General features: G+C 40.6%; 1 protein-coding gene across 5 annotated transcripts in view; it reads right to left on the reverse strand.

The window, feature by feature from the left end:
• The window catches only part of BTBD9 (BTB domain containing 9), a 142,881-nt gene extending 120,672 nt beyond the window's left edge, over positions 1-22,209 (reverse strand). Inside the window, exons 1-7 of one of the 5 annotated variants that reach the window (XM_081854177.1) lie at positions 16,326-16,383; positions 14,696-14,838; positions 9,672-9,883; positions 7,563-7,926; positions 4,833-5,097; positions 3,377-3,596; positions 1,747-1,866 (exon numbers count right to left, since the gene is read on the reverse strand). In XM_081854177.1, coding sequence (XP_081710303.1) covers positions 1,747-1,866; positions 3,377-3,596; positions 4,833-5,097; positions 7,563-7,926; positions 9,672-9,856 — 1,154 coding nt within the window. In that variant the 5' untranslated portion in view covers positions 9,857-9,883; positions 14,696-14,838; positions 16,326-16,383. Of the gene's footprint in view, positions 1-1,746; positions 1,867-3,376; positions 3,597-4,832; positions 5,098-7,562; positions 7,927-9,671; positions 9,884-14,695; positions 14,839-15,006; positions 15,190-16,325; positions 16,432-20,126; positions 20,152-22,184 lie in introns of those variants that run through there. The other 4 variants (XM_081854179.1, XM_081854180.1, XM_081854176.1 and 1 more) reach the window with 4 other exon arrangements.
• Positions 22,210-23,078: the final 869 nt, after the last annotated feature.

Raw genomic sequence — 23,078 nt, forward strand, 5'->3', positions numbered from 1 at the left:
CCTCCTTTATTCAGTCCAAAGCATCCCTTTGCAGAGTTGATGACACAGAATATTGACCCAAGTTATCTTCTTTAAGATAAACTTCAATTACAGCAGCTACGGCAAAGATGCAAGTCCCTAATATGCAAGCAGAAAGAGCTTAAATGTGTGCATTTGAGAAAGAACAATACTTCCTTTGTGCTCCATGGGGAACTGTGCTGGATGCTCCAGAGTAGACCAGGGTTCCAGAGCGGAGCCAATCCCTGTTGCAAGCATGGCTTGCATTCAGCACTAAAATTAAACTGTGTCAGGGACATGCCCTTCCATCTCTTTGGTCCCATTCCCAAAGAAAAGCAATGCAAAGGCATTCAAAACTGTATGGTCTGTATTGTATGGATAAAGAAAAAGGCCTGGACAACAAAATAAATATTAAGTGGATTTCTCCTCAAAAACCTCAGCAGAAGAGATGCAACTCTATTCCTTTGCATCTCCAACTGTCCCTGAACTACTGCACTCCCAAAAGCTATCCCTTGCTGGATGAACAACTTGTCGCATTAGAATGTAATTTAAGTTTATGAGAAAAGAAATATAAGCATTACTCATCCTTGGTTTCTTACAAGATACTTACCTTTTCCTTTTTAAAAACTAAACTTTGTATTATGTTTTTAAGGCTACTGCTTCTTTGAATTGGTATCCTTAACCCCATGAGGACTTCAAAGGAAAGAGCCGAGAACTGCAGTCCCTGAAGTGATTCATGCTACTTTCTGAATCTCTTATAGTTTTACCCCCTGGAGCTTTTATTTCTTGATACTTGGGACAAGCTTGTTATTCCTACACACACAGACACACACACACACAATCTGAATTAGAACAAGATGTAAAAAAGACTATGTGAACCTGTGTAGGATCTTACATATACCAAAGGGGGAAAAGATACCCCCCCCCCAAAAAAAAAGTGGCCAGGGAATGGGAGGGAAAACAAAGTAATGCTTTTCAAATCAGAGATCATCTCACATACTATCACTGCCTCAACTGCAATCCCTGTAATACTGCAGAAATTTACTGAAGGGGAAAATGACATTTTCATTTAATATTATGATGCTAAATTGCAGCTGCCTGAATAATAAAAAGAGTACCTTCTACAGGTGAAACAAAGTGATGCAGTCCAAAATTGTACTTGATTCTCTGGAAGGGCCTACCTTTAATTTTTTCTTTTTTTTTTTAACAAGAAGTGCTTAAAACAGGTTTATAAGTTAGATAACTACATGCTAGGCAATTTTATTATCAATGGGTGGTATCCAATGGGAGTCAAACTCAGAGCCGGTCTATTCAAAGTATTACTAATGTATATCACCCATAACAGTAAACTGCAATTAACTGGTGAGCATTCAAGGAAAAAAATCTAAATTTTTCCTTCTTGGTTTTTCAGCATCACTTTTCCAAAACTTAGGGACAACATTCATAATTGATTGGGGTTATAAAATACTTACAAAGCCAAGTTGTTCTCTACAATGCCTACAATATACACAAAAAGCTATCATGCTTAGGACTTGAAGACGATCAGGTAGATAAACAATTAGCAGAAAAAGGATTGCATATAAAAGGGGAGAGGGTTAACAGTTTTTCAAGCCTACAGTTTGCCTCTCATTATCACACAGCTATCTCAACCACTGGAATTTGACATCTAGCTCTAAGCAACAAATCGGAACAACTGAGATACAGGCAATAATACCAAACTGCATAGATGTGATCAAATTGTGCACTAACCTGCAGACACGGGCAGGAAAATACAGCTTCTGCCAAGATCGACACAGATATCTGGAGTGGTCGATTACACGGATCCAGTCGAGCTCGTCCATGGACACCTCAATATAATAGGAGTAAGACCTTTGAACAGCAAATTAATTAATTGAAACACTGAGATTATCAGTGCACCATCTTTACACAGAATACCTTATGTATCCTAGTGACTGACTAGGTTAAGGTCACATGAACTCTACTAGACAACATAAAGCCAAATATTCAATAAATTACACCTTTAGTGGCAATATAACAAAGTATAAGCTTTTAATGTAACCAAGACTACAGTTCTTACACATATTTGCATGACAGGTACATCTCAAAACTGAAATATAATTGCATGCTAAAAATACTTTGAGATCTTTTTAATGGCAAAATTCACAATCACAACAAAATGAAGTAGTCTTCCTTCATACATGATGGAACATTAAATGCAGACATTTAACACACCTAAAGTCATAAAAAAGTAATTTGTATTCCTACTGCATAGGCTAAATTTAAACCTCAACCACAGTAGTCATTCCTGCTACAACATCAGCAAGGCAGCTTAGGAAAGATTTAGCAGACTATAAACATCAGCACAGAATAAAGGGAGACTGAAAAGGGAAGTTTATTTTGTGTTATATACTATTTTCCATCAGTTTTTGGTCAACAACTCTCAACTCTATTACACCTCCTATTTTAATCCACTATATTATATACATCTCTCTGCTATCTTATTTTACAAATTAATCATTCTGCTCTATTAGAAGCTTGCAATTTACAACAGTATCCTTGTTTTTCTTATACTAGATGCTGCTATTACTATTAATATGTGTCATTGACCAAATCCTATTGCCCACAGGGTTAGGCTGTAGGATTTGGTCAGTGGGCCTAACGTATTTTTCGCTCTATAAGATGCACCAGACCATAAGACACATCCAGTTTTTGGAGGAGGAAAACAAGAAAAAAAAAAATCTGAATCCCAGAAGCCAGAACAGCAAGAGGGATCGCTGTGCAGCGAAAGCAAGGATCCTTCTTGCTGTTCTGGCTTCTGGGATAGCTGCGCAGCCTGCAATCGCTCCATAAGACGCGCACACATTTTCCCTTACTTTTTAGGAGGGAAAAAGTGCACCTTATAGAGCAAAAAATACAGTAATTATCACGTCATGGACGACTTTAACAACTCAAGTTGCTCTGCTCTGCAACTTGAGAACATATCTGTCAAAAGCAATTAGCTTCCCTGCAAGGAGCTGATCCCAGCAGGCTGTGCATTTGGTGCCAAATTTAAGAGATATTTAATATAAACTCCGCTTGCCTAAAAATAATTGGGACCATAATTAAATGCTTTCCATTCTTCCTTTGCAATCACAGCTTTGCCTGCCCCAGACACCTGAAATCATACATGACATCAGGTGAAGGATGGTAGGTGTGGCTTGCGGGGGGGGGGGGACAATCTCAGAAGGCCAAATAAAGACTCCCTGGAAGGCCTAATTAGGTCTGCAAACTAGAGGTCCCCCAGTGCTTTGTTAAAGTAATTATATTAATGTATAGATTTGATCCTGCAGTAGCCTAAGAAAAGGCATGGTTGGTAAACTGAGTATGACTTGGAACTCACCTGCTATCACGATCCCATAGCAGTATACGTATATGATTAATTATTGATGGCTGACCCAATTTAATTTCAATACCAGAACGGCAGTCATCATCAATGGGGTGTCGGGAAAATCCATGATCCAAATCATAATTCTGTGTGTCTCCATCTAGCAAAGCAGATTTCAATTCCCCTTTCACTACCTGGGCTCCATATTTCATAGTGGCAATGTTCTCACCTGGTACTGGAAGAATGGGAATAAAAATGATGTTTTAAAATTATGCTCTTCTTGCACATTATGCTATTTACAAAAATGTGGAAACAAATGATATTAAAAAGTCATGCAAAAAACAGAAGGTATCTGAAAGGCTGACATTACGAAGTGTCTAGTGACTGGTTAAAGGCACTGTCCTGTCATTAAGAAGATAAGGTGAACCTTGCTGGGTCAGGCCAGTGGTCCATTCAGTCCAGCATCCTATTCTCACATTTGGCCAGCCAGAAGCCTATGGGAACCCTACAAGCAGGACCCCCTATGTGTATATGTGTGTGTAGAGATTTGCTTATTTTCACCAAAACAACAATTCAACACAAGGTACTTATGATTAACTTGCATTGGAAGCAATAAAATGGGACACGGTCAGGAATATCACATGTCCCATTAATTTTAAGTGGACTTGGTCATAGCTAATTTCTACTGGACTGTGTCCAAAGTGTTCAAAAATATTTCTATTACTGGTAAACTTTATATTTATATAAGACGCACAAAATACTAATTCCTTTGGAAAACAACATCATTTAAAAAGTGGCTCAAGAGTACCACTGCAGATTTGCAGCCTCCTTGTGACAGTCAGTTTAGAGGAGGGCAGTAGGGAAGGCATTAATTTATTATGACTTGTAACTGTCTATATTTAAGGAGGTGCAATATTTCTGATATATTCAGGATAGAATGAATTTTAGGAATCTTTTGGGACAAGTGTGTTTTTAAGCAAGTAACCAAAGTTTCCACCAGTAGAAGCACACTCACACTACTGCTATTTCCCCTCGTCTCCTCCATCTTGCCAACTTCTTGTGTGCCTGTTCAGCAGTGCCTCCAGAACAGGGTACACTGTGTCATGAGGATGGGTTACAGCATGAGTGAAGAAACACTCAAAACCGAGTATGAACAATGTTTCCCTCCCTACTCCATAGCACAAGCCACACTGTTCACCAACACCCCCAACTTCTGGAGAGACAATGAAAAATATTGGTTGCACAGGTGGTCTTCTACTCTTGCAACCTTTGAATACAACACAGTAGATTTGAGTGTTTTGCCATTCAACCAATTTGCTGTAAACAAAGTAACCTTATACAACCTTGTGAATACTTATATAGCCTTGTATTTCTGTTAGTAAACATTTACTCAGCACCAATAGTTAGCTAAGGAAGTTTTTAATTATAAGAAAACATATAGGGTCATTTCCCTGGAAATATGGAGGCTTACTTAACATGCCCCTATAGTTGAGGTCCATATCCCGACTTTCGGATCGAACTTTAATAGCATCCAAAATGGCATCAGGCGACAGCAATCCAGAAGGCCTTACAACATTTAAGAGCTCTGTCAAACTCATCAGTGGCAAGCGCACTGCTTGCATGATTTCCGCATGATTTTCCTTCGGGTTGTGTTTACACCAGTTCATCAAAGCTTGGAAAATATCCTTCTCAGGTGCTGCAAATGAATCCCTCAGTACAATACTGAGAAGAGCTGGCTAAGAAACAAGGAAAGATTAATGCAAATACAATTTGAAAACCAAACACAGCTGGACTCCCTGGCATCCCACAGTTCACATACACGAGTGGCCACTAGAGCCACCTTTCATCACAAGTTTGCTTATCACAAACCTTACTTTTATTTACCATAGAAACTATTATGTCCACAATGAAATTCTGATCCTAGGGTAGTTTACAAAAGGTTAACTAAAACAACCCATAAAATACAGCTAATGTTATAAAGCCCAATAAGTAAAAATTCAAAGATCATTACAATATTAAATACAACATTAATTCATAATAACCCTCACACTTTAAATAATCTGATCAATTCCACCAAAGGCCCAGGTCAACAAATGTGTCTTAAACTGGAGCCAGAAGCCCAATAATATAGTGGGCATCAATGCCTTCAGAGGGAGAGAATCCTACAGGGCAGGGTCCCACTACAAGAAGACCCTATCCCATATCTTCACCAAGCGACCCAAACCCACCAGCCACAGATCTAGGTCCAGATGGCACAAGATATAATTGAAGAAACTTCTCACAAGTATGTGGGAAGAGGAGAGGGTAGGGGAAGCACACAACATCTTTCTCAACAATTCAGGAAAGCTAACATTATTTATTGACTAGTATTCACCATTCTTTACTCATATCTGATATATAACTTATATGTTATGGGTACAACTTCGCAGCCAAAGATGCAGACTTATGATCAAAGTTTCCCCACTAAATTCTAAATAAAGCACTGTGATAATATTTGTAATCTGCCTAAAAGGTAGGGCCTACCCTATATATACAGTAAGCCCACAACTTATGTGTATTTATCTGGTGTGCATTCAGCTTTGTGTGCTTGCAAAATAAAAATTACAAATTAAGAAGAAGGTTAAAAGGGAGCAGATATTGGGAAGTAAAAAGACTTTCACAATCCCACCTACCATTGAATGCAATGTGTTTTGACTATATGTGATTTTGGCTTTAGGAATGATCCCTGAAATATAACCCCTGTGAAGTTTGCAGGCTTACTGTGCCCTAATTTAGACAGAACCACAAACACCAAAAATGTAAGAGAACAGTGCAATGGTATCAAAAGCAGAGAACAGAAGAACATAATACTAGCACATTTTCTTATCTTCTGGGCACCTTCAGCATCAGGTGTATGAAATGTCTCTTTAAACAGATGAAACTACATTTGAAGATGCTTGTTTCCTATACTAAACAATATATTCAAAGTTATCTCCTAAGAGAGTGTTAGGCAGAGCTGTGTTCAAAGAATCAACAATATAGCATCATCTTCAGAACAGCTTCAAAACAGCTTCAGACTGTTAAAAATCAAGGTTTGAGTGCTAACCTTAGCCACCTTACAAGGATGCAGAATGACTTACAAACCTACATGATATTAATTATTAACCTGTCTCCTTGGGCTTCTCCTTTAATTTTCGGTAACATATTGATTCTTTACTGGCATCTTTTCTGATCTAATCAAGCCTTTTGTATAATTGACTTTTCCATTAAGAAAAGGTTGTAAGAATCACTGCACTGCATCTAATTCTGTTACCACAATCAGTGGATTTCTCAATTTTATCTCTCCTCTTTTTACAATATATATATTAAGGCTAGGCAGCATTATAAACAGTGATATTGTACTAGTAAGCAAAGAATAACCAACTGCTGATTACCAACTTTACCTTTATTTATCATGGAGACAATTATGTTAATAATTAAATTTCCAGGAGGGGGCAGAAATTCTCTTACAGTGGAAGTTATTGTGTGTCCCAGAAGTTTCATTCAATATAAAGGTAGCTTGTTTCCAGCCCCCAAAGTCTGCTTTGTTTTCTTCTCCTCCAGATGTTATTGGACTGCAACTCCCATAATCATTTACCATTTGCCATGCTGTCTGGGGCTGATGGGAGTTGTAGTCCAATAACATATGCAGGGCACCATGTTGTCTACCACTGACACAGTATAGCAACTCTACCTCCCAAACATGAGAGCTATTTTCAGGTATTGTCTTCATGTTTTCAAAAACAGGTCTGTGAAGGGGACAGAGTGGTTGAGGCATAGTGACAGCACCATGGCACAGCCAAAACAGTTGTAATGGTCCCATGGGGAAGACTGACATTTATGTGGTAGAGAAAGGTGTATACACGGGAAAAGGTATTCACAAGCAGTGAAGAATCCCCATGGACTCCGATTGGAAGCCCACAGGAAGATCACAAAAAAAATTGGTGGAAGTACTACTGTCTCCCCTCTGATCTGAGTCTTGGTAATATCCCAAAGAACTCCAACCAAGCTTCATCCAAGATATATAGAAAATGGGAAAATAACTACACATGGAACAGAGCATTGTACTCCATGAATACTGGAATGATTTTCGGGTCCTATTTCCAAAAACATTTACACAAACATAAAAAATAAAATTGGGAGTGTTATTTTTTAACTGAAAGCTTAAAAAACTGATACATACCTTAGAAAGTGACAGAAAACCTTCACTGGAGAGCACCTCTTGAGCATTTCTGTCCATAAACATGCAGCACATACATGTAAGTTTGGGAAGCAAATACAGACTAGCAACATCGTAAGTCATGCAAACGTTCTGAATGTTAAGGATGGTGCAAAGATACTCAGAGGTGGAATCTTCCAGTTCTGGGAATCCGTATTTATGCGCTAAACTCAGGAAGTCTAATAGGACCTCCTCCTTCTCATCTCTTAATGTGGCACGGCCTGTGTAAATATATTTTAACAACATTGTAAAGGCCTCTGCAGTGGTGTCTTGGAGAGGGATTTCTGCTTCAGGCTGAGATTCACGCATTCCGCCATATAATAATGCTCTGTACAAAAGGAGAACGAAACAATGTAAAAAAACTTGTATTCTGGTAAGAGAGACCTTAAGTAAGACTTGAAACATATACTGTAGAATATGGCAAACACAACTGTCAATAATTTCATTTGCAAGTTAAATCTATGCAATTTTAAGAAAATTATAGCTGGTCCTTAAAGTTAGAAACTATGACCTTAGTTTTGAATTTGAGCACTTGCTATGAGATATTAGAACAATCATTCAAGAGTTCAACTGAAATTTACTTACAACAGATTATCAGAAGCAACTGCACAAAAGGAAGTGAACAAATTGTTTCATTCAACACATGCAACAGAGTGTCCGGTAAAACATCAAATGGAAGGTGCAGTATCTACCGTATTTACCATGATGTTCTTGGAAGTCAATAACATTATACTATCAGCAGTGCTTTCCTGAACTTTACCCATAGAAATCAGTTGGTCACTCATTTTATATCATTTTGATAAGGGTAGCAGTATACTGAAAACCGAACAGGTAAACAGAGTATGCTGTTGTATACTATTTTACATCATCACACATATGATTATGTGGAGGAAGAGAGAAGGTAGAGCTTATTTTCTTCTAAGCTATATATTCTGAGATTACTGTAATCAACCACCAGCAGTATATTTGGGAGGGAGATTCAAACTCTAAATATTTTCAAAAACCAACTGAAAGCAGAGAGAGTCTATCAGACCTCTTAATTGCTGCCAATCAGTAGTAAGCATCTGAAATGCGCCAACAAAGCTGATCTTACGGTTTGGCCAAGTCCATGCAGAAGAGGCAGTTATTCAGGTAACACTCTGCCATTCCACTATCATCAGAAAACGTCAGCTGAAATCAACCTTAAGAACTATATCTGCTCAAATACACACACAAAAAGAAATATTGGGTGCTACCCAGCTGCGGCTGCCCATGAGCAGAACAGACTTCTACTCACACAGTGGTATGGGGGAACACTCCAGTGTGGATTTGGTGAGTGTATGGCATCTGCAATATGGAGAGGGAGGAGAGGAAGCAGAAGTCTGCTTGTGGAACACTGGATTTCATCCAACGTAAATTTCTTTTTAAGATAACCTTACTATGAGATTTTAGATCTTTCTAAAAATAGATAATGAATAGAAATTTGTCTGGGATTTTATCAGGGACTTAACCATAAACTATGGTTAAGGCAATCACACCTACCCAAAAGGAGAATAGATTAAGGTTCAGTAAGAAAATTTCAAATTGCTTGCCTAAATTTCATCTACCACCAGTCAGAACACAAAGCAAATGTTGGGAGGTGGAGTGGGTTGAAAGGAAGACAGAGCTGCTTTTCACAACCGTAGGAGAAAGCCTAAAACTCTATTTCAAAAGATAAGCAAGGAACAAATAAAATGTGAAATCTCACATCCAACGACATAATTCTATCTCACGTTGTATGAAATGTAAATACACACATTTTACCGCACTTCATAGTAACAATGTTTCCTGGGGGAAAGCATGTATAGTGTGTGAACATCCTGAATTTTAGGTCTTTAACAACCAACATCCATTCTGGATACCTATGCAGTGAAGGTCAAGATATGACAGCATAATATATAAGTATTATCTCACAGTTAAAAACAGTGTACCGTAATAGGTGTTCAGAAAGCTCACATGCACTGAGCAGATGAAATCAGTTTACTTTTAGTAGTTTCTATTTTATCTTGCTTAACCAGAAGCTCTAAGTATATCTGATAAGAAGTTATACCTCACCTGAAATATTGGCACCTCGCTGCCAGAATCACTCTGTGTGCAGGAAAACGTTTCTTTTCCACTATAAAGGTAACATCACTATACTCCTCCCCATTCATCAGAACACCAACATGATCAGACAGAATGTGAACATGGTCTATTTCACCTACTGCTGTGTAAGGACGGAGTGGATGGCTGTTACTCATCTTGCAGGAGGGTGATATATCCTACACCTATAAAAATAAAGCATAAATAATATGAAAGAGGGACTCTCCTCTAAGAGTTATTTTAAAGTTAAGTGATGTACATGGAACCATCCTTTCATCAACTGATAGATACAAACATTGTTTGGCTACAAGAAAATCCCAGGTTTAATGAAAGCAGATGTCAGAATGTAACACTGCCAATCTAACTGCTCCAAATAAACAAGCCCTTATAAAGCAAATTAGAAGAAAATCATTATGTTGTAGGGTTTCCACACAGTCAGCCAACTCACTAATTATAATGCTCTGTACAAGTTAAAATTGATTCTGTAACCAGGGCAGATCAATTAGGAACCATATAGCAGTGCTCAAATTAAATATTGAAATCTACACCAAGAGTTTTCATCCATAATTAGCGAGAATATTAGTATTTATGACCTATTCTCACAGGAGCCTGATTAACTCTCCAAAACTGAGATCACAGTGATTTTCAATTATTAATATAGGAAGTCTTTTCAACGAATCATGTTTTATAAGACAGATATACTATTAAGTCCTTGAAAAGCTCTCCCGGGAAAGTATCAATGCCCAGTGTGCTTTCAGACTGAAGAGGCTTTTGTGGAAAGATAAACCTTCTGCTCTTTACTTGCAAAGCCTAAAAGACTTCTCAAGGGGAGACATGGCATTTGCAAAACATATGCTTTAGCTACTTCGCTCAGTTCATGATACCGACACGGTGCATAATTTGAAGCTGCTTTTATTTTTAGCACCCACTTTGGGGAGGATAGAGTACCATGCACATTTAAATAAATTATAAAGTTTCGGAACATCTAGAATAGCTAGTTAAATATTTTTCTCTCATACCTTGTATTTCTTCATTACACAAAAATTGTGTGTATGAGAGAGCGAGTGTGTGAAAACAATAGATTTTAACTTTTTAATATGGCTTTTACTATATTGTACATGCAACTAGTGCCAATGCTCATGTGGAAGATGAGGTTTCTGGCTACCCCTGCACTTGCAGGGATAGAAACTGAAGGCAAAACAGTAATAGGGGTTTTAAAAATACCAGGTGAAACCGTTTTCAGAAAAGTAATCTAAGTGATACAAAATATATCAAACATTTTTAGAGTCAACTATTTCAAGAGCTCCTAAAAAGCCAAACACACTTTGCCCTGTTCCCTAACTTTGCAGCGATGCCAGTACTTGAGAGGTGAGCTCTACCCACTTCCAGACTCACTAGAGCCAAGAGTTTAGCAGATGGCCGTTCATCTTTCAGCCACTTCTCAATCTGACTGTTGTTAAATCTGAATTGCTATTTCTCAGAAACTACAAATGGTTCAGAATGCAACCACAGAATGTTCACTGGGATGAGCCACAGGGAAGCTGTCTTTCCTTTGAATTTAATCACACACCTAAGCTGCCGGAGGAAAACTTGTGGCTCTTCAAATGTTGCTGGACTAAAACTCCCCATTTTTCCTCCCAACACTGGCCAGCTGACTAAGGTTGTTGAGAGCTGAAATCCAACACCACTTGGAGAACCACAGGTATCCCACCCCTACTTTTATAACTTCCTCAGGAGCCCAACTCTAGATCACAGGAGAGGGCTACCCAAGACAGGGTACTGGAAGATCTGTTCCCTGCTTTGCAGGCCTTTTCCCACCTGGCCTGGGAGTGTGGGGCCTGGACTGATTCCAGCTGCAAAAGTTGAAGCCGCTGAACAGATTCTTGGGCTGAGATGCTTGGGGGTTTTGCTGTTGTTGTGGAGGGGGGCTGCTGCTGTTGGTTTTTTGTATCTTGATTTTAGATATTGATGTAATTTATGTGGAAATCATTCAGTTTGGTTGTGTATTTTTTAATATTTAATTGATTATGGCTATTATTATTATTACTGTAATACCCCAACCATGTGGCTGGGTTTCCCCAACCACTCTGGGAGGCTTACAACATCTCTAAAAACATAATAAAAACATCAAACATGTTGTAGTTTTGTATTTTTTCATGTTGTAAGCCGCCTTGAGCATGGTTTGAATTGTGGAAAGGCAGTATACAAATAAAATTATGTACTGTATGCATGTATGTATGTATGCATGTCTTTCCAAATGTGACAAAAGGACTGTGCAACTCCTCCCCTTCTACCCAGGAAGGTTGATGCCAAATTAACACTACACTTTTTCATAAGCCTTGGCTGCTTTTGGTAAGTTTTTTTTGCTGTTTATTGCAGGAATTTTTAGTTGGCTTTCATTCTGTTTTTGTTTAATGCATTTTTGTTGTTTTAATGTGTATCTGTGAGTCACCTTTCCAAATTTCCTGGTTCAAAAGGCAGAATATAAGTTTTTAATAACTAAGAACCAGTGTTGCACAATGAATACCATGATGGATGTGAACTGAGGAAGATCTGGATTTAAATTCCCACTCAAGGCATGAAGCAGATACCTTGATCCAGTTTATCTCCACCACTCAAACATGCATTCCTCTCCCCTAACTCACAGGTAATTCTGAGGCTAAGATGAATAGCTCAGTGCAAAATACCTTGAGGTCCTTGGGAGAAGGAAAAGATATAAACGTAAATTGAATTTTAAATACACATATATACAGAATAAAATTAAATCAGATTCATGTTGAGCTGTCCAAAGGTATTTGTGGAACAGAATTTGTATCATGTCAGCAAGTAGGAACAGCAAATCTTACAGGATAAACTATTGAACAACAGGAAAATGACTTAGAGCACAGCTTTCAAAACTGTGTCACGACACATTAGTGTGTCAGCTACAATGTGTAGGTGTGCCGTGCAAACACTCCCTACACTCCTCCTGAGGCTGGAAAGAGGTTAGTTTAACCTCCGGTTTGCTAGTAAAATTGAATTAAGGTAAAGGTAAAGGGACCCCTGACCATTAGGTCCAGTCGTGACCGACTCTGGGATTGCGGCGCTCATCTTGCTTTATTGGCCGAGGGAGCCAGCGTACAGCTTCCGGGTCATGTGGCCAGCATGGCTTCTGGCGAACCAGAGCAGCGCACGGAAAAGCCGTTTACCTTCCCGCTGGAGCGGTACCTATTTATCTAGTTGCACTTTGACGTGCTTTTGAACTGCTAGGTTGGCAGGAGCAGGGACTGAGCAACAGGAGCTCACCCCGTCGCAGGGATTTGAACAGCCAACCTTCTGATCAGCAAGCCCTAGGCTCTGTGGTTTAACCCACAGCGCCACCCGCATCCCTCTAAAATTGAATTACTGGGTCACAAAATGATGCATGTCTAAAAAGTGTGTCACCAACATGAAAAGTTTGGAAAACTCTGACTTTGTGTAACTGAGGATTTTAAGTGTGCATGACTAAGGCAGGGTTGTTGTGGAGGTGCGCGTCAGCAGCACTGGGCAGCTGCCCAAGGTCTCAGGAGGGCCCACAAGCACTACCTGATGCACTACTCAAGGATAGTGTAGCTGTCTGAGCAGGAGGGAGTACCAGAGCTCCACAACTTGAGTTGGGAAAGCAATAGGGATCATTGTAGCTTTGGTCCCCAAGCATTGCCATGTGTCCTGGTCTGAAAAGCACCTAATGAGTACCTGAGGCCAAAACAAAACTAAGTATTATAATCATAAGTGCAACAAGTACTATAAAAAGGAGTGGCACCTTTGAAAGACTTCTGTCTGCTTTCATTTTCGTTTCTTTGACTCATTTTAATTGCCAAGCCCTGTTTGTCTGTTTCAGTCTATCTAGTTACTGCAAAAAGGAGAGTTCGTGCAGGATAGTGCCTAAAATAACTGAAGAAGTTCAAATCTACCTCCACCCTAACCTCACTTGTTGATTTTAAGCCTGTATCTGCCACCTGGAAAGAATCATGTTGATCTACCTTACAGAAGATATTAGGCCCAAAACATACCATGCAGGCAGTCCAAATGCAATTGTTAAGTTAAACCATAGGTACTTAACCTGGATTTATTATATTGTTCAGCGTTGTGAACAAAAAGGTCTATACAAGATTTATTTGAGGATAAAATGAACAGAGAAAGAACCAATGAATACTGCTTTGAGTGTATAGCTATTTTTAAATGTCCATTTAGAGCTCAGGGTTATGAATGGGTCAGAAATTTTCAATTTATTTAATTTAAATATTTATAAACCACACTTTCATATACAATATCACAAAGGCAACATACAGACTAAAAGCACAATACAGAGAAACAAGAAAAACATCAAATTGATGATAGTTTATACAGGGGGAGGGAGTGCTTGGTTTGTTTCTTCACGCAAGTCATTAAGCTTTACACAAGTTGTAAATCTAAATAAAAAAGTGCATGCAATGATAATTCTGTTACGGCAAAGAGTGCATATGCACTGTGTTCACATATGCATATGAAAAACTGTCATGACAGCTTGGATTCAAATGCAACAAAAGGAAAACAAGCAATTAAGAGATTCAAAATGGTAATTATGTAAATAACTCCTTTCAGAAACTATTATAATAACCAAATTATTACAAATCAGTCTTATACATGGAAAACAAGAAACCTGTACAAATAACTGAAACAGATGCAAAGTAGATGCCACTAAATATACAACAGGAATACATGAAAGATGGCGTTCTAATGAAAATTACACAGGTGCTCTACAACTGGTAACTTTGGGTCTATTTGTAAAATATCTGAGATTGTGGCTTTCAGAGTTAAAATCTCTGCACAACCTGGAAAATGGAACACCACATTGTAAGTATCTACGATTTCCAAGATAGAAACACTGACAAGTGGAGGTAATGACAACAACAAAATTACAAATTCACTACTCTGATGCAGTTTCAATGCCTCCAGACTGTAGCAATTTGTGCACAATTTGTAGTATAGTTACTTACAATGATCGTGTTGACACACTAAACCATAGTTAAGCATTGTGTGGATGAGCTGGAACAAATTCAAGCATGTCCTGTACTGCCTTCTTGCCCTCCTAATTTAGTTTCACTTTTATATCTTGGTTTGTCGTTGCACTTCTAGACAGCTATAGAAAAAGCAGAAAGCCCTGCTCTATACTGAAGTTGGTAACAGAAGCAATAAGGAATCTGTGCAAGCAAAACATTGGTTTCAAAAAGTTTTATTTTAAAAAAAAAATAAACCATCTTCCACCCAATGGGTTCCAATAAGCACAATTCAAAGTATTGGTGCTGACCTTTAAAGCCCTAAACGGCCTCAGCCCTGTATACTGGAAGGAGTGTCTCCACCTCTGTCATTCTCTGTCATTCCAGGACACTGAAATCCAGCACCAAGGGCCTTCTGGCAGTTCCCTCACTGTGAGAAGTGAAGTTACAGGGAACGAGGCAGAGGGCTTTCTCGGTCGTGGTGCCCACCCTGTGGAACGCCCTCCCATCAGATGTCAAGGAGAAAAGTAAATCTACAACCTTTTGAAAGGTTCCCTATATAGGAGCAGGAACCATATATGCAGTCTTGAGCTCCTTGGAGGAAAAGTGGGATATAAATATAGCAAATAAAAATAAATAATATAAAACCAAAAGCTCAGCTGATTAAAAACGGCTTAACCTTATGCCAAAAAGATTGTAGCTACGGTGCCAGTCAAACCTCCTTGAAGGGAGCATTCCAAAGTCCAGGTGCCACCACAGAAAAGCCTCTCCAGCAACTAGCACAGATACAATTCCCAACCCAAGAACAACACTGTTCTTGTGGTATTTTTCTTTTACTGTACTATTTTTTGTTGGTAGTCGCCCAGAGTGGCTGGGGCAACCCAGTCAGATGAGTGACACATATATATAATCATTATTATCATTAGCATTAGCACAAACTGCAAGGAGGGAAAAGGGTCCAAGTCTGCAATCCTACCCACGGCTATGCAGAAGCAAGCCCTTCCTTGGCAAACCCCGGGAGCCTACGGCTAATTTTTTGTCAGCACCCGAAGAAAGCAGCTACGGGCAGCTAGAACTGCACCCAATTCCTGTTCAAAATAAAAAGTAAAGGTTTGGGCTTCAAAGACAGGCGTCCAGAGCATCCTCAGATAAGAGGCCTGCCTGTCCCTGTGAAAACCCTCAAAAGCATACTTTCTCACCCACCACGCCTGAAGGGTCCAAGAAGACCTGCCCCGTATCCTGGAGGCGGGGAGGACTGCAAGGTCAGGGGCAGCCCCGCCACCTCGTGCAACGCCAGGTGCGCCCACCCATCTTGGCGCGAGGCCACCGTGGGCCGCGAGCGAAAGGCAGGCGGCGCGTCCCCCGCCCACAATCCCGGCCTTACGTTTCTCTGCCTCTTTCCCCAACGACCCCAATAGAGAGAAACGCACCAATGCCCAGGGAATGGGCAGGCTCCCACCCCGCCCCACTTCTCCCCCAGCACCGGACCGGTGGGGGGTGGGGCGGCGGGGAAGGGGAGGGAAACCGGGCCCCGCCCCTCAAGGGTCCCCCCCCCACCCGCCGGCCCGAGCGAGACGGCCCAGGGCGCAGGCAGCCCAGTCCAGCCCCCTCATCCCTCCGCCACACTTACCGGGCTGGCGAGCTCGAGCGCGGCCCCCTCCCCCCTCCTACACCGGCTGTCGCGTCCGCGCGTCGGCCGGCGTGCTGACGTCACCTAGCAACGACGCTCCCGCCGGCCCTGCGCGCTGACGTCCGTAGCAGAGCGCCCGAGTGCTTCAGCGAGATACTAAAAAGGCTAGAAGGGTTGCGCGGGGATCCTTCATACCTGGTTGGGCCAAAGACACAAACTTACGTGGAGATTCAGTTCTGGGAAAAGTGTATAGATGGTTTCCAAACGCTCAGTCTGTTTCCATTTATTTACTTATAGCTATGTGTTTTCCTGGGATACTTTTTATTTTATTTTTAATAATCTTTATTAATTTAAATTACACACATTTACAAAGAATTTACAATCTCATACTACAAAAAGAAAATTAAAGAAAAAACAAGAAAAAAGAAAAGAAAATACAGAAAGGAGAAAGAAGAAACAGCAGATTTACGTGCATTTTTTTAAAAAAAAAGTTTTCCTGGGATACTTTTAAAAAATAAAATAAAATAAGGATTTTGGCAGAATGGCAGAGGCCTAAGAGCCTCTGCTCTACACGGAGCTGGTTTCAGGCCCCAGAACAACTTGCACTGCAAAATTTCTTTTTTTTTAATAAAATATTTATTAGGGTTTTTTATAAAAGATATACAAAGATAATAAACAGCATTGCTTTGTTTTAACAAAATTTCATAACTTCTTTGGACTTCCTCACGTCTCCCGCTCCCACTTACATCGTTAATAAATTTTTTCAAGCAAATTATCATCTTATTTGCAAATTTATAACCACTCAATTCAATATAGTGTAACAATTCTCCAACAAATTTTTGTTTCTCTTAATCTCATTTATCGTCAATTTCCGATCCAATTTAGTGATGGCCAATTATTTATAACCAAGCATCCTTATTAACATTCCTCTAAATCACAATATTTTTGTAGATAAATCTTAAATTTCTTCCAATCTTCTTCAATCCTTTCTTCTCCCAGGTCTCGAATTCTGCCAGTCATCTCCGCCAGTTGCATATAGTCCATCAGCTGCATCTGCCATTCTTCCAGTGTGGGTAGATCTTGAGTTTTCCAGTTCTTAGCGATGAGTATCCTTGCTGCCGTTGTTGCATACATAAAGAATGTTCGGTCCTTCTTTAACACCTTCTGGCCGACAATACCCAGAAGGAAGGCCTCTGGTTTCTTAGTGAAGGTATACTTAAATACCTTTTTCAGCTCATTATATATCATTTCCCAGAAGACCTTCACTTTAGGGCAGGTCCACCAGAGGTGAAAGAATGTTCCTTCATTTTCTTTACATTTCCAACATTTATTATCAGACAAATGGTATATTTTGGCAAGTTTAACTGGGGTCATGTACCATCTGTATATCATTTTCATTACATTTTCCTTTAAAGCATTACATGCAGTAAAGTTCAGCCCAGTGGTCCACAACATTTCCCAGTCCTCAAACATAATGTTATGCCCAATATCCTGTGCCCATTTTATCATAGCCGATTTAACCATTTCGTCTTGTGTATTCCATTTCAACAGCAAGTTATACATTCTTGAAAGTACCTTAGCCTTAGGTTCTAACAGCTCTGTTTCCAACTTTGATTTCTCCACCTGGAACCCTAACTTTTTGTCATTTTTAAACACTTCTTTAATCTGAGCGTAATGTAACCAGTCTCGCACTTTATCCTTCATTTTCTCCAAACTCTGCAATTTCCAATTATTTCCATCTTTTTCTAATATTTCCCAATATTTTGGCCAATCGGCTTCCATATTGGGTCTTTTTCGGGCCTTAGCTTCCAGGGGTGAAAGCCACCTTGGAGTTTTGTTTTCCAATAAGTCTTTGTATTTTGTCCAGACATTAAACACTGCTTTCCTGACAATATGGTTCTTAAAGGCCTTATTGATCTTAACTTAAATGATCTTAACTTGCAAAATTTCTGCAAACATAGCATGAAGGCTGCCAGCACCAACCCGGCCTTGTGGGAATTCCTGGCAGATGATTGCAGTGCATGGAAACTGGCGGTCAGGTCCTGTAGCCACAGCCGTGACCAGAGGAGGAGGCACCACCAGGAAGAGCGCAGAAAGGACAATCGCCATGTTGCATCTGCAGCAGCAGAACCAGATGCCGTCCTACCTCGTTTTCGCCATGGCCTGCTCTATAACTCTCTTAACAGCCTTCACCCATGAAAGCACACCCTTCCATTGTCTCCTGAGACAGACCCCTGCCAACCCTACATGAAAACACACACACACACACACAAAAACAAAACAAAAAACACTGTCAGAAAGTGAATGTAGAAGCCAAAGCGGCTATGGACTTGGGCCTCTGCCATTCTGACAAAATTCTTATTAAATAGCCACAAGAAAACTTCTAGTTAAATCTTTATGGCCAAGAAAAGAGGCCCAGATACCAAATATTCACTTGGGAGTTTTAACAAAACAAGTGGGTTTTCTTAGTGAATGGCAGAAGAGCCTGCTTCCAGAAATGTGTAACACGACAGATATGGAAAGGCCCTACTATAGCCTGGGACCAAAGCCTAAAGGCACCCCGCCCGCTGAGAGATGTTATCATAGCTTTGGCTGACTATTCTATGAGGATCTAATGAGAGCACAAGGACAAATATGAGGAAAAACAAGTTATGTTTTTACAAGTTCTGAGCACTGAAAAACCCTAAAAACATTCAAACCAGCAATTGAATTACTCACAGCAGCTGGTATAAAACACAAGCAGGGCATCCTTTTTTCTAATCCTTGAAACTGATGGCATGCAAACCAGAGCTACCTCCCCAAAGGGCATGAGCATGACACACATATTTACTTTATTGAACCTGTCTATCCTGGTGGGAGGGGGAGGAAATCAAGGCAGGAGATACTGGTGACACTGGCCTGTGGGAAGACAGTCCCAGTAGCATCACCAAGAAGACGTTTGGGCACAAGCATAGGTGCTAACTCTAAGAGGCCAAGACCCTTTTGGTCCCCCAAAATTTGGGCTGAGCCACCCCAGCCTCCACTGCAGCTGCTGCTGCTGCTGTGTGAAAGCAAAGGTAAGGCTCCCGATTCCCCACCTACCTCCTCCTCTTCTGGGGTGCCCTCCCTCCTCTCCTCCCTTCTGGCAGCCTTGGCATGGACCCATGAGCCCCTTGCCACTGTGGGGACTTAACCGCTATCACTGCTGGCATCTAGGTGAGCAGATGAGAGGGCAGTGTGCAGGCTGGGGCTGCTGTCATCCCTGGTCTCAGCCTCTAAGCCCCAGCCCAAGCCCCACCTCCCTTGCCCAGCTGCTGGAGCCTCAGAAGTGCCCAGTGAGGGCATGTAAGCTTTCCACATCAGCCTATTCATGTTTAAATGCAGAAAGGCACATACAATCACGGGCCCATTTGAGTATAAAATTAAGATTGTTTTCACGGTGGCCCACATCTTATAAAAATTAGGCCAGAGAGAGAAATAAAATGCATTTCAATTGATGTTAGATGGTGTGTGTTCAGTGATCTCTCCCTTCTGGGTAAGATGGTCCTCAGTGTTGGCAGTAGGGAAAATGAAGGTACCCTCATTTGTTATACAGAGACCCTCATTCAGAATATCTAGCCCAGTACAAACTCTGCCCCCTCTGGTTCACAGTTCAGTTTGTACTTGAGTTTCGTTTTCAGTCTCTGCAATACCCTCCTTTCACTAACACCACAGAATACTGGATACCTAACCCACCCAACCTGCAAAGAAGCAAAAGAAATCTTTAAAACACTTAGCCCAGGCTAAATTAATTAAGGCCTCTTCATAAATGGGATGTCCTACCTTTCCTGCGTCACCAACTGCACTCCATTTTACTGCTAAACTTGAAAGTGAATGTATGCACCACAAGTCATAAAGCACTGGACATGTGAAAGCTTTCCAGCAGCAGGAACTTCTCCAAGTTCAAATACTGTATAGCACTAAGCCAGTGTAGAAGCTCAGTGCAAGTACACACTCAAATATGTAAACACTTTCCTTCTAACTCGGGCATTTGCAGCTTGTGACTCAACAAGCAGCAGCTACATATACAGCAATCTGCAGGTGCCTCTCACTCTCACACACAACCAGTTTTACAATTCCAGATGGCAACTATCTTCCTGTCTTCTGTATTTTTCTCATCTGCTAAGAGATTAAACAGACATGTCATGTGAAATTTAGGAGTGACTCTTTTATGAATTCTAGTTTGCGATTACTTCTCTGCACATTAGAAGCTTCTTTCTTCATTAGACGGATGAAGGCTTCTCCCTAACAATGTTAGGAATCAAGTCCATGAGGCAGCATACCAAAAATAATTTTTATTCCAACTCTAAATGGGCTGTACTCAACTAAGTCCTACTTAGAGTGGACCAACTATAATTAAGGAACCTTAATCATGCCCATTAACTTCAAGGGGTCTACTCTTGAGGAGGACTAGCTCTAAAAACCACCCAGTATATCCATAAACATGCAGATATGCCCATTTATTTACATACACACACTCTATGAAAGTATTGATGTATTTTAAAACATTAAAGCATTTCTTCTATCAACCTCATTCTTGGTACTGAGGCTCTCCATAGCAGAACTATATTTTTTTCTGATAATGGATCCCATATTGAAATTGATCCAGACACCCCTTTAAAGAGCTTCCCTGTCTCAACCTGTCAGCTACATAACACCTAACTCATGGCCAGTGTGGTGTAGTGGTTAAGAACAGTAGATTCGAAATCTGGTGAACTGGGTTCACGTCTCCGCTCCTCCACATGCAGCTGCTGGGTGACCTTGGGCTAGTCACACTTCTCTGAAGTCTCTCAGCCCCACTCACCTCACAGAGTGTTTGTTGTGGGGGAGGAAGGGAAAGGAGAATGTTAGCCGCTTTGAGACTCCTTAGGGTAGTGATAAAGCGGGATATCAAATCCAAACTCCTCCTCCTCTTCTTCTTCTCCTCTTCCTCCTCCTCAACTTACAACCCCTTAGGCTGAATCACTTTTAACTTTACTCCTTTGGTGAACAGATCTAATTAATGACCTCAGTAAAATGTCCCACTTAGCACACAACCCCTGGAAGTGTGAATGGGAGAGATTCTGATGGGTTTCCACCATCAAGTACAAACAATCTTATTTCACAGGCATTTGGGGTGAACCAGTGAAACTAGCTTTGAATGATTGTTAATGGACATACATTTTTGTAACGGCTATATTACATAGACAAATCTATATAATAACGAAATGTCTGATTCCCCTTAAACAATATTTTAATATCCAAAGGTCTTCCACATTCTCAGAACAAGTCTTTTGGCTCAGCTGATGGGGCCTCTCTCTCTTATTATTTTTATTCTTGCACGGTGTTATCTAAAACACAACCAAAGGTTGTGGATTTTGGTGGATTTGCAAAAAATTCCAGAGCCAGGGCTGATATAGCCAATTGACACTCTTAATCAATAAATCTCAGGTCAAGCCACATCTGCACTACCTAAAAAAAACCCTACATAATGTCACTTGAGTTAACCCTTAGAAACAGATGCAACAAATCCAGCACTTCTACAACAGGCACGCACACTTTGGTCAACATCATGGCAATACTAAAGTAGACAAACAATTCAAAAAATGAGGTAGATCTTACTTGTGAAACATTAATGTGATTGAACTGCCTATCCTAGTGCTATCACAATTAATGTACAGTAGTTATATTTGAAGTGCAAACACTAAAGCAATGGGCAAAAGTCAAGTGAATTTAACACAAATCCAGGGAGCTAATGCAAATGCTAGCTTAAGAGAAAGCTTTCTCCTCACAAGTCATTAATTAATTGCAATGGACACTAGATTTTCAGACTTCAGTATTAAGCAGCAAAACAAAACTTACAAAAAAATCTGCATTGAAGAAATCACACACTAATTGACTTACAACAGTGGTCACATAGAAGCTGCTGAAAAAACAACCATTAACTCCATAGGTGCTTCAGATATATTGAATTGGATATCAGTGGCACCGTCCTAGGCATGTTTACTCAGAAATAAGTTCAGCCATGTTCATTAGGATGAATTCTCTAGCCAGTGTTTAGGATTTCAGCCTAAAGGCTCTTCACTGGCTGTGACCCACTGTATGTGCAGTGTCGGCGCCAGCGTTCAATGGCGGTCCTAGCCTCGAGCTCCGAGGCAGGACTGCTCCGTAAGTTCGGGTCTTACCCGCTACGGCAAGCGGGGGACCCCTAAAATCACAGGCGCTGAAGCCTGTGAGCAAGGAGATTCGGTGGGCACCTTTGCGCCCCCCGGTATCGTAAAAGAGCCTTTTTAAAGGCTCCGGAGCGGCATCGGGGCGAGCGCGGTGCTGAGGATCGCTACCCAGCTTGCGGAGTGAAGCCGCGTCGCCATTGACGGAGAGCGCCGATTCCTTTCTGAAATTAACGATTGGTAACAACAATACCCGTGAGTAAGAACGGAAATTAAGGAAACGGGACTTTTAAAATCTAGAAGATTTGGCTGAAAACGGGAGATAAAATTAAGGAAGTCAACCTCCCGGATCTGCATGAGTAACGAAGCAATAAAAAGACTGAGCTGTACTTAAAAGGGAAATTATTTTGAACTTTACCAGACCAGACATCGAAAGGATCCCCCCCTATAGAGCAGGGGAAGGGGGGGGAAATAGAATTAATTTAACCTGTAAAAGAAAGAAAGAGTAACGAACGGGGAAGCTTCTGCTGCCGACACTTCTGGCCAGGCTGCCGGAGCAGCGATTGCCTAGAAAAGGAACTGTCAA

The sequence above is a fragment of the Podarcis erhardii genome, assembly GCF_964252035.2.
Source record: "Podarcis erhardii genome assembly, chromosome: 3".
Lineage (NCBI taxonomy): Eukaryota > Metazoa > Chordata > Lepidosauria > Squamata > Lacertidae > Podarcis > Podarcis erhardii.